The 11,236-nt window shown below is 40.0% G+C and overlaps 1 protein-coding gene across 3 annotated transcripts in view; it reads left to right on the forward strand.

Annotated features, from left to right (window-relative positions):
- PDE7A (phosphodiesterase 7A) overlaps positions 1–10,786 on the forward strand; it is a 73,633-nt gene extending 62,847 nt beyond the window's left edge. For 2 of the 3 annotated variants that reach the window (XM_042839754.1, XM_042839755.1), the window contains 8 exons: positions 808–903; positions 3,850–3,950; positions 5,134–5,265; positions 5,541–5,632; positions 6,214–6,358; positions 7,164–7,260; positions 8,163–8,243; positions 9,829–10,786. In XM_042839754.1, coding sequence (XP_042695688.1) covers positions 808–903; positions 3,850–3,950; positions 5,134–5,265; positions 5,541–5,632; positions 6,214–6,358; positions 7,164–7,260; positions 8,163–8,243; positions 9,829–10,040 — 956 coding nt within the window. In that variant the 3' untranslated portion in view covers positions 10,041–10,786. The remainder of the gene's footprint in view (positions 1–807; positions 904–3,849; positions 3,951–5,133; positions 5,266–5,540; positions 5,633–6,213; positions 6,359–7,163; positions 7,261–8,162; positions 8,244–9,828) is intronic. The other variant, XM_042839757.1, reaches the window with a different exon arrangement.
- The last annotated feature ends 450 nt before the right edge of the window (positions 10,787–11,236 follow it).

The following is an 11,236-nucleotide window of genomic DNA, read 5'->3' on the forward strand; positions in this document are numbered from 1 at the left end:
GAGGAAGTGGCAGGCACCCTTAAATACTTCAAGCAAATGATGAGTTAGATTTAGCAGAATTGTTTGTCCTTTTGTATCTCAGTTTCTGCCTGGGCTAGATTATCTGATTCCTGCTAAATGAGATTGTCAGAGTAAATGTACCAACCCTGAGTAATCCTTCCCTACGTACTGTTTGCAGAGTAAATAATTTGCAAGCTATTTCAGGTAAACAGTAAACATGCAGTTATTTCCCTGGCTTTTACAGCTTTGTCTGTTTTATGACTGTACGTGGTTGCAATATTATTGCTGTGAGCAGGTGAAATGTATTACAAGCTTTTAATGTACATTTCCTAGAGAAATGTAGAACTTTTTATTAGATTTCTGGCTGAAATAAGGAATAATTTCCTACACACAAAAAAGATGAAAATGCATGGCAGCATACGTGCAATGTGCATGATCGAGATGATTGAGCTTTTTGTTTTTCTGATGGTTTCTGTATTCCTCTTTGAGCTGTGTGTCCATCTATAAAAATAATGATGCAACATACCACTAAGTTGAATACTGTTGTAATGGATTTGAACGTTTAAACTTCTTGCTTTTTTAATGTTGGTAACATTTTCCTCCTGTCATTTGGCAGTGAACAATATTGGCAGTCACTAGAGGAGTCAGCTAATGGAATCTTGTCATGCAAGAAGATTTAAGTATTTATCATGGTGTAGAAAAATTTGCTTATGTAATTTTTGTGTCCAATTTGTTTGAAATACGTTTCTTGTGAAAGTCACTGATTTCATGACTTCCAATGAATTAGTATTTTCATCTTATTTTTAGGAAACAGTCTAGTCAGCTTAACCTTTCATCTGTTTAATCTTCATGGACTAATTGAACACTTCCAGTTAGATACGATGAAACTCCGTAGATTTTTGGGTAAATACAGCTTTTTATTATGATGAATATTGCTGTTTATCCGAATTTTCATGCCTTAACTGAAGTGCTGGTTGTAGTTCAGCAATAAGGTTTGAAGAGTGCCAACCCTGTCCAGATCGTACAGTAATTTTAACTGTATCAGTTGAGAGAAAATCTCTCAAGTTTCTGTGAGTATAGATGTTTCCATGTTAAAACCAAGCAAGTATGTTTATGGCAGATGCTATATTGTTTTTATTAAATCTAAATTTCAGGAATGAATGTGAATTCATTCATGTGACAATTCTATTGAGAAAGATAGACTGCTCCTTTATTTGGTGCAATTTTCATCTCTTTTAGCTTTTGTTTTTGAAATTTTCCATATAATTTCATAACTATACTGATCAGACCACATTGGCCAATTTGATGCCATGTCTTGCTGAAGCTCTCATACAAGTACTCACTGTGCTGTAGGTGTACTGTCTCCATAAACAGGGCATGAGCTTGTTGCTGGGCTGTGTGTGCCTGTGGCACTGGAAAGCTTCAATGGGAAGAACTGTAAATACAACGTGGAGCATTTGAGCATTCAGACTTCCACTTGTCAGCTGAAGGAGCTGCAACCCTGTGCCACAGACAGACCCCGGTGTGAGGCTTCCATCATTCATTCATTTCTTCTGTGATGGCACCTTTTATTTAATTCTGTGGAATGAGATGCTGATTTCTAACTGAGCAGGAAGAAGAGGTTTCTGATCCCTCTTAGAGTTTCTCAGTTTCAGAGAAAACAGTGTTGTGGTTCTGAAGCTTATCATTTAACAGGGAAGACAACCATGTTCAGTAGGCTTTTCTCCACTTTCAAATAATGGAATGTTTTTGTTTTCATCGTTTCTTTCTACTTGAGGATTTTTAATTGTTCTGTCGTGAGTTTAATCTTCAAAAAGGAGCTCAACTCCTTCCAGCATTAAAAAGACACAGAAGCTGACCTTGAGGACTGGTATTCGGAGAGATGTGTGCAGAAAGCAGTTAAGAGAAATCTGATTTTGAGCTGTTGGAGTTGTAACTGAGTGTGTTTGGTTGTCAGCTTGCTTATCCTCTGGCTTGTGGAGATTTATCAAAGGAGTATTTAACTTGAAGTGAAACTCCAGACAGGAATAACTGGATTAGTTGATCAGAATTCAAAACTGTAAGCCACTGAAATGGTGTTAGACTGTGGGAGAAGGCAACATTTTATTCTAACACTGAAATCAATCATCATTTTCTTTTTGTTATTGCCTTCTACTTAACAGCAGTAACAAAACATTTCTTAGCTCTGCCCCAGCCCATCTGTTGAATCAAGGAGCTTTTCTGCAAGTAATGCTTCTTGGCATTAAATCATTCTTTTCTTTTGTTGCCCTTTATACCCTAGGTCATAGTAATCTGAAGAGAAAATTTCAGATGGCTGATACTTCATGTACTCCCCAGTGCCCCACAAAATCCATCTTGTTTGAGAACTTACTAGAATCTTTTTTTTGAGAAGAGAAATCTGGTTTTAGTCGTTAGTGGAACCTTAATATTTTATTTTGTGTATGTGTGTATATGTACATATATGTATGCATACATTAACACACACACACACACACATGTATATATATTTGCTTATATGCACACACAGTCTTTCTATGATTTCAAAAGGTTATCTGGAGATTGACCAGCTCCTCTTGTATGCTTTCAATTTCTTATTCCACATTCAAAGAGAGAGAAAATACAAGGCAAATACTGTCCTTGTTCTACTTTATTAAAATAAGTTAGAAGTATTCCAGACTTTGAGTATCTGGACCAGCTTATGAAACCTTAAAAACAGAGGATTAAATGATGGGCATCTTCACTCATTCGGTAGACATAAGGAATATGTGAAAGTGAGCTCTACCTCAGGTTAACAGAGCCCAGAGATGCTTATTTTCTTTATTTTTGTCCAGATGAGGTTTCAGCAGTGTGCCAAATGCCAGCAAAATTACAAGTGGTTACAGTTTTTTGGCTTTTCATAAGCCACGAATCTTCACAAATACTATGCACTGCTCTAACATTACAGTCACAATCACATGGAGAGTGCTGGCATTGTAAACTGAGCAGGAAAAGATGTTTGGATGGGAATGACAGAGCGTAGTCAGCCAGGAAAGTGTTCTTCTGAGGTTGGCTTGGATGAACTAATGTGTCATCAGGAAAGACTTTGCAATTTAAAGTATAGTTTGATTGCTGCTCTTCAGATCTTCTCTCTACCCTTTTAAATGTTACAGTTCTTTTACGCTTTGTATTCAAGCTTATGTGGATATTCTTTAAAATGTTGTACATATGTTCAAAGACAGTCAGGAAGATGGAGGAGAAAAACAAGGAAGAAGATAAGGAGGAAATATTAATCTTAGATGATGACCTGACTTGCCACTCCTAATGAGATTCCTTTCTAAATTGTATATAGTCTTAAAATTCCCTAAGTACACAAGTAGTAGAAAACGCCCGTACTGCATAGAGGTGGCTTCTCATGACCACTGTAGGAAGAGGAAAGAAAAGCACTACCTATGACAGTAAAACACTGCCTACTTCCTCTGATTTGTCTGTTTTCAAGGCATGATGTTTAGTCATCCCAGTGCTTTGGTTCATAGTATCATCTTCATTCTTATGCTTGGTTGCCTCAACATTCAAGCAGGCTAGGTTTTCAAAGGGAGACTTCCTTGGAAGTCAAAGCATCTCAGATAATATATTGATTTCAAGTTGTATAATTCTTTCTCTGAGATGGCTTTACGTGTAGCTCATTTCTTGCGGAAAAGTTTCCTCACATAAAAATCCTTTATGCTTGGTTTTGGTTCAACTGACAATTCACTGACTTTGACGCTTTCATGTGTGTGTAACTTGTGATGTTGCATATTTCTGTGCCTAACAAATGATGCATGAAAAAATTGCTGTTTTATTTAAATTTAGATATTTGTTGTTTTCCTGCAGTTATGGTTCAAGAAGATTATCACAGTCAAAACCCTTATCATAATGCAGTTCATGCTGCTGATGTGACTCAGGCCATGCACTGTTACTTAAAAGAGCCTAAGGTAAGGAAGCATTCTCAATTATACATATGGAAATACATGTGTTTAATCATAGAATCATAGAATTGCCCAGGTTGGAAGAGACCCTAAAGGTCATCAAGTCCAACCACAACCTAACCATACTAGCTAACTCGAACATACTAGCTAACTCTAACAGCCCTCTGCTAAATCATGTCCCTGAGCACCACATCCAAGCAGTTTTCAAATGCATCCAGGGATGGTGACTCAGCCACCTCCCTGGGGAACCTATTCCAGTGTTTAACAACCCTTTCTGTAAAGAAGTTTTTCCTGATATCCAACCTAAACTTACCCTGGTGCATTTTAGGGCCATTTCCCCTCGTCCTGTCACCAGTGAGAAGAAACCAACCCCGCTCCCACTGGAAGCACCTTTCAGATATTGGAAGAGAGCAGTAAGGTCTCCCCTCAGCCTCTTTTTCCCCACACTGAACAGCCCCAGTTCCTTCAGTCTCTCCTCGTAGGCCAATTTCTCCAAGCCCTTCACCAGCCTTGTTGCCCTTCTTTGGACCTGCTCCAGCACCTCAATGTCCTTTCTGTATTGAGATATTAAGGTGCCCAAAACTGAACACAGAGTATTGTGTGCACATACAGTTTTTACCATAAAAGAAAAAAAAAAAAAAAAAAGCCCCCCAAAAAACAAAGCAAACAGCCTCCTTTCCCCAAACTCACCTTTTTATCACAACAACAAGTAGGGCTGATACCCAGTGTGCCTTTAAGGCACACGGTTTGGTAGCTCTGAGCATTTTTTAGTGTAATACTGTTGATGAATGCTTTGTAATGCTTCAGATAGAAGTATGGGATTGGTATCATTAGTAACATATACAGTTACTGGTTCTGCTGCACCACCATGATGAAGGTGGGGTGTAGTAGATGGTAAATGCAAAAGGGCATATAACATCCTGTCCTTGCAGGGAGTTGCAGCTTTTCACTTTTGTACATGCAATACTGTCCTCTGTTTTAGTGCAAATTAGGCTTTCCTCCTGTGTTTAGGACTTAAACAAAAACAAAAAACGGAGACTGAGTAGAATATTGATTTCACATTATTTAACTTTTCATTGAATTCCTGTTGGCTTTTAACTACTAAAAAAGAAAACCATAAATGTGACGCTGGTGCAGGTATGGCCACGCTTGTATTGCTGACAGGATTCTGTTTGTTGTTGTCTTACAGCTGTCCGAATCCTTAACTCCGTGGGATGTTCTGCTCAGTTTAATTGCAGCTGCCACACATGATTTGGATCACCCAGGCGTTAACCAACCTTTCCTAATTAAAACAAACCATTACTTAGCAACTTTGTATAAGGTAAGAAGAAAATCAGTTGCTTTGAAATCGGGTTTGGAGAACAGAAAAGGAATATAAATTGTGGTGTCTTTAGCTTCTTGTAGGTGTGAATTGAAAGAGTGTTTCCATGCCCCTGGGATAAAACTGTGAGCTGATGAAGTATTCAGGATGTGAGAGACTTGGTTCTCTCTATAAGCAAACAAAGAAACAAGCCCTCTGTCTGGTGCAGCTGTTAGTGTAAGGCATTCAATTACAAAAAAGTCACTGATACCTGTGATATCTGCTGTCATTTGCAGAATACCTCAGTATTGGAGAACCATCACTGGAGATCAGCAGTGGGGTTGCTGAGAGAGTCTGGTTTATTTGCACATATGTCATTAGAAAACAGGTATGTTGATACAAAGTAATTTGTCTTAGTTTAAGATGCAAGTAAGCTGTGTCTGAATAAAGAGAGCTATAGAAAACAAACAGTTATTGCATGGCAGTTCATTACCTAAATTTGGTATCTGGACCTTTTTAATAATTCCTTGCTACTAGGGTAGAGCAGTGCAATGTAGAACTTGGAACACAACATTCAGTGTGAGCACACTGAAGAGGTATAGTCAAGCACCTGGTTATGTTAAAGCTTTTCTCGTTCTGTCACTGCAATTGTAGTTTAGCACAGAACCTTCTTACCTGTGTTAACAATCAGTACACTTTGAACAATTAATTTGTATTTGGGGGAAAAACAAACAAAAATCCAAATCTGTTGTTCTGAAAGCTGCCAATGAAATGTCCCAATATTTGTTTGGAAGTGGCAGGAAAAACAAAAGAAGAAACTGCTGTGAAAATGCTGATCAGTAAGCTTGTGACTTGCATCTGCATAATAATGAATATGACTAAAACAATCCCACACACAACCAGTGTGAATCTAGTGATAGCTATTGTTCTTTGTTACCCTCTCTGAATACTTGGTGCCACTAATTTCAGGCAGCTGATGGAAAGCCAGATAGGTGATCTCATTCTTGCCACAGACATCAGTCAGCAAAATGAGTATCTGTCCATGTTCCGATCCCACCTGGATAGAGGAGACCTATGTTTAGAGGATGCGAACCACCGTCACTTCATTTTACAGGTGATTTTTTTTTTGTTATGTTTTTTAAAAACATGATTTTAATTTCAAAAATAATTAACGTGCTAAATACTACTACTTGTAGGCTATGTTAAAAATGAAATAAATGCCTTCAGTTGTTTTGTTTCACTACAAAAAGGTTGTTCCCTCCACTTACGTCTCCTCCCTTCCTCCTAGCATGTAGCCCCAGAGATATCACACGCTGGTAATCTGGAATCTTAGAGCTGCTAAGATAAGGAGAGGTGCACTTCTAAGAACTAGATTTTGCGTTCTGATGACTCCAGCACAGTCTCAGAACTGTGAAATGCTTTGTTAGAACACGTTTCAGCAAAGAAGAAAAAAAAAGTGCAACTAATTGAATCAGCTTCATACCTTCAGCTTCATAGGTGTATGTATCATTAGATCTGTTCTGTGGACTGCAAAAGAAATCGGACAAACAGATGAGAAGTTCTGTCCTTTGCAAACCATTACAGAAGATGTAAACTTAAGAGGTAGAAACGCAAAACACTGTTTGCTTACACTGACACTTCTGAGTTTGTTGCTGCCTCCTTAATTAGTACGTATACTAAATGTAATGCCCTTGAAATGCTTTGACTTGCCTTAATTTTGGTATTGCTCAGAGGTGATCACAAGATCTAATTGTTTCCCATGTGTTTAAGTGTGATTATAGAATGCAACCAGAGGGAAGCACAAATGTCAGGTAGGTTTGTTGTTTGCAAAATGTCTGCTGCCAGAAATAGGGAACTGAAGATATTGTTGGAAGGAAAGGGGCAGTTGGGTGGCCTAACGCTGTGTGTTAACTTCCTAGATGGCTTTGAAGTGTGCTGATATTTGTAATCCGTGTCGGACTTGGGAGCTGAGTAAGCAGTGGAGTGAAAAAGTAACAGAGGAGTTCTTCCATCAAGGCAAGTGAGAGTATGGGTAGCAGGTGATGTATTTATGGTGCGGAGAAAGCAATCATGAGTCATAGCTGCATGCAAATAAATAGTGACTTACATTTATGACTAACACTGATCTACAGTACAGTGTGGGATTTTTTTCCTGTACTGATTGTGTTTCTTGGCAAAGGCTGGTGCTACTGACACCTGGTGAAAACCACTGAAGAGTTCTGAATGCAGAATGGCAGGTTCAATAGATCCTCCATCCTGAAAGGTGCATCAGATGAATAATCATGTTCAGTTTACGTGTTCCTGCTGCTTTCAGTAAGTTAGGAAATATATTCTTGCCAGATCTTGTATATTAAAAATTTCCCTGGCAATGAGGGCCTGTTGGTGAGCAGGAAGAAGCTAGGAAAGAGATTCTGATAAAGCAGTAGCCATAACTAGATGGACAACATTTGATGAAGCTTTTAATTGACAGATGGAAGACATGAGTTTTGTCCACTGTTACTGAGTTCTTTTAATAATAAAGAACCCGTGCTTCTCCTTTTTCAAGGGTGGTTTATCTTGATTTGAGAAATGCTAATGTGCACAGCTATGAAAAATGGAGAGCTGAGTTCTTGAGCGCTGAGATGTGGAACTTACTGTCAGAGGAAGATATGTGGAAATGTAACAGCAAATTGCCCTTAGTGAGAAATAAATTCATGAAGGCCAAACTGTTGTCTTCTGTGTAGCAAAGTGGGATGAGGGGGGTCTTAATTTGTCATTTCAACTGCAGCCCAGGGGTTTTTGCAAGGAAGTATGTTCAGGAATCCATTGATCTGTTGCTTTTCATTCGTTACTGCTTGTGTGATTAAAAAAAAAAACCCCAAAAACCTGTTTTTGGACGTGTTGACTTAACTTGTTGTATTATACTTCTGCTTCTTTAGGAGATATTGAAAAAAAATATCACTTGGGTGTGAGTCCACTTTGTGACCGACAGACGGAGACCATTGCCAACATCCAGATTGGTAACTGCAGTTCTGTGTATTTCAGTAGATCCCATTCAGAATGTGTATTGGAGAAAATACCATATCCGTATGTTTGCTGCAAGCTTTGCCTGGTCTGTCTGTGTGCACTTCACAGGAGGATTCCAGCTCTCTGATTTAGCTTTCTGGAATGCTAGCAGTCAGTTTAAATACAGCCTTACTAAGGGCAGTAGATACTGAACTGATAGAGAACCACAGAGACATGAAATTACTGCTAACTCCAGTTGGATTTAAAATAGCAGAAGGGCTGACTTGCTTATTAAGTAGTTTATGTAGATTGAATAGGAATCTTTTCAAACCTTGCAAAGAATAATATATTTAACCATAACTGTACTATGAGTTGTGTTTGAAATTAGAGATTGAGAAGATCTCATCTGTTCAATCAGCTGCAAGTCTAATTTAGAATGTTGGAAAAATCATGCTTTTGTAATTTACAGACAGAACCAAGCACAACTTCAGTAGTCTTACATTTGTTTGTGTGAACAGGTACTGCAAATAGGTGCAGCAAAAATAGAAATCATGGAATGGTTTATGGTCAGATTGGCTTAGAATTAATTAAATGTATGTTGTTGTTTTGTATCCTTTTCAGGTAAAATTTTTTTTCTGATTGTGCTTTTCAGTATTTTTAATCAGGTTTATGTTGTGATAAGAATCAGCTTTTCTTATTCTTCCCACCCATGTTTAGATCATTTATGAGGTAATTTGTTAGAAAAACTATATTTCTAAGAGAGATCTATTGTGTAGTTTATGCGACTTAGTTATTGATTAGATAACTAAGATTTAGATTCTCTCTCCCTGTTCTCTAATATTTTCCTTTATTTGCTCACTGTTCTGGAAAAGAAAAAAGATCTTGTAATCCAGTATTAGTTGGTCCAGTGGAGGGCCACAAGGATGTCCTATGGAGACAGGCTGAGGGAGCTGTAGGGGGTTGGAACTAGATGAGGGGCCTGCCAACCTCTCTGGACACCCTGTTTCTGTGCTCTGTCACCCTTACCATAAAGAAGTTCTTCTACATGCTGTGTTTGAGTTTTAGGCTATTACTCCTTGTCTTATTGCTATGCACCACCAAGAGCCTGGCCTCATCCATTTGCCTCCCTCCTCCCTTTAGATATTTAAACATTGATCAGATCTCTTCTCAGTGGTCTTTTCCCCAGGCTGAAGAGACCCCATGTTACTCAGCCTTTCTCCCTATAGGAGGTGCTTCAGGCCTTTATTCACCTTTGTGGCCCTCCACTGGACTCCTCCTAGGAGATCCCTGTCTTTTTTGAGGTGAGGAGCCCAGAACTGGACACAGTAGTCTAAATGTGGCCTCACCAGGGCAGAGTAGAGGAGAAGGATCACCTCCGTTGGCCTTCTTGGCCACAAGAGCACACTGCTGGCTCATCACCAACCTGTTGTCCACCAAGAAACAGAGCTTCTCCACAGAGCTCCTCTCCAGCAGGTCATCCCCCAACCTGTACTGAATGCAATACTCGGCATGGTTTAGCTTATTGTTACATCTTACTTGAACTACGTAGTTTCTGTCCCTGTTTTCCTCACGTGGCTGTGTGTGTTTGCTGTTTTGAAGGCTTCATGACCTACCTGGTGGAGCCACTGTTTGCAGAGTGGGCCCGCTTCTCCAACACGCGGCTGTCGCAGACGATGCTCGGCCACCTGGGACTGAACAAGGCGAGCTGGAAGGGGGTGCAGAGAGAACAGTCCGGCAGCGGGGAGGATGCTGACCCTGCCTTTGAGGAGATGGACTCAGACATATTACCTCAGGAACCTCGATTGTCCTGACCTCAGCCCTCATGACAAAACTGCCTCTTCTCTCGGTGTCTGCACAGCTGGATTAAAGGAGATACTTGCTCGCCCGAGGTCTTGGTAAAATGATGCCAGCATTATTTATTATTTCCAAGTTTTCCTTCGACACAGACATTTGAACCTGATTTTTTTTAACTGCGAGATCTGAACATAGAGCAATATGCAGATGCCTCGGTTGGTTTTCGTTCGGAACCTTGAATATGCAAAGCACAGCGGTGACCGAGCCTTGGAGGAACAGTACGAAGGCTTCATTGTGCCACACCTTCGTTTTTCTTTAGTGAAATTTGAAACACGGTCTTCAGATCTAAGACTTGAGATGGATCGTTCCACTTCCTCGGAGTTTAGCGAGACTTGCATGAATGTGTTGGGAGCATACCTTCCACTCAGTCCCTGTTTTAATACGGAAATGTGAAGTGCCCATCCTCTGCTGCCTCTGGCAAGACTTGATGTTTACAAACGTACTCTGAAACTATGGGTTCTAGACTTAACCTTTGCGCATGGCTGTGAAGGAACCACTAACCCGGGTTTTTTGCTTTTTTAAAAGAAAAAAGATCAAATCCGAGACTGCAGCTCTTGTTTTTTGGATGCCGGAAAAGCCTCCCATTTGCCATAATTTTGTTTGTGCACTGGGAACTGAGCATTCATCATAGAGCACAGCCAAGCTTTACTCCAGTGCTGTATGGGAATGCAGTTTTTTAAAAGCGGAAAACACGTCAGAATTCGGGAAGGGGCGGGGGGGGGAGGGGGGGGCCGGGGCGCCATCTGAACTGCATTGCGATTCTGCAGTGAAAACATTGCATGTTGTTTTCACTATTGTACACTTGAACTGCACATGCAAGAAAAAAACAAAGGTGGAATGTCTCAACACCATCATCAGCTCAGGGTATTTGCCAATCTGAAATAAAGCGGGATGGGAAGCGTGTCCTTCAGAACAAGGGTACAAATGCCCCTTTGCTGCAGTGTGTGTATGTGTGGGTGCGTGAGTCTGTGTGGGGGGTGGGGGGGAGTGGGGTGGGAGGGTCTGGGCAGGGTTTGAAAGGCAGCATTTTATTTTTTTTTTTAATTTATTCTTTTAGAATGTGACAATTTCATGAACAGCCACATCGGGGAGGAAACTGTAACAGATTGCTACAGATGCCTTAAACTATGCACAAAGCTAAGTGACCAAATTT

The sequence above is a fragment of the Centrocercus urophasianus genome, unplaced genomic scaffold (genome assembly GCF_019232065.1).
Source record: "Centrocercus urophasianus isolate 14NV4802_14NV808 unplaced genomic scaffold, USGS_Curo_1.0 seq_11, whole genome shotgun sequence".
In the NCBI taxonomy this organism is placed as follows: domain Eukaryota; kingdom Metazoa; phylum Chordata; class Aves; order Galliformes; family Phasianidae; genus Centrocercus; species Centrocercus urophasianus.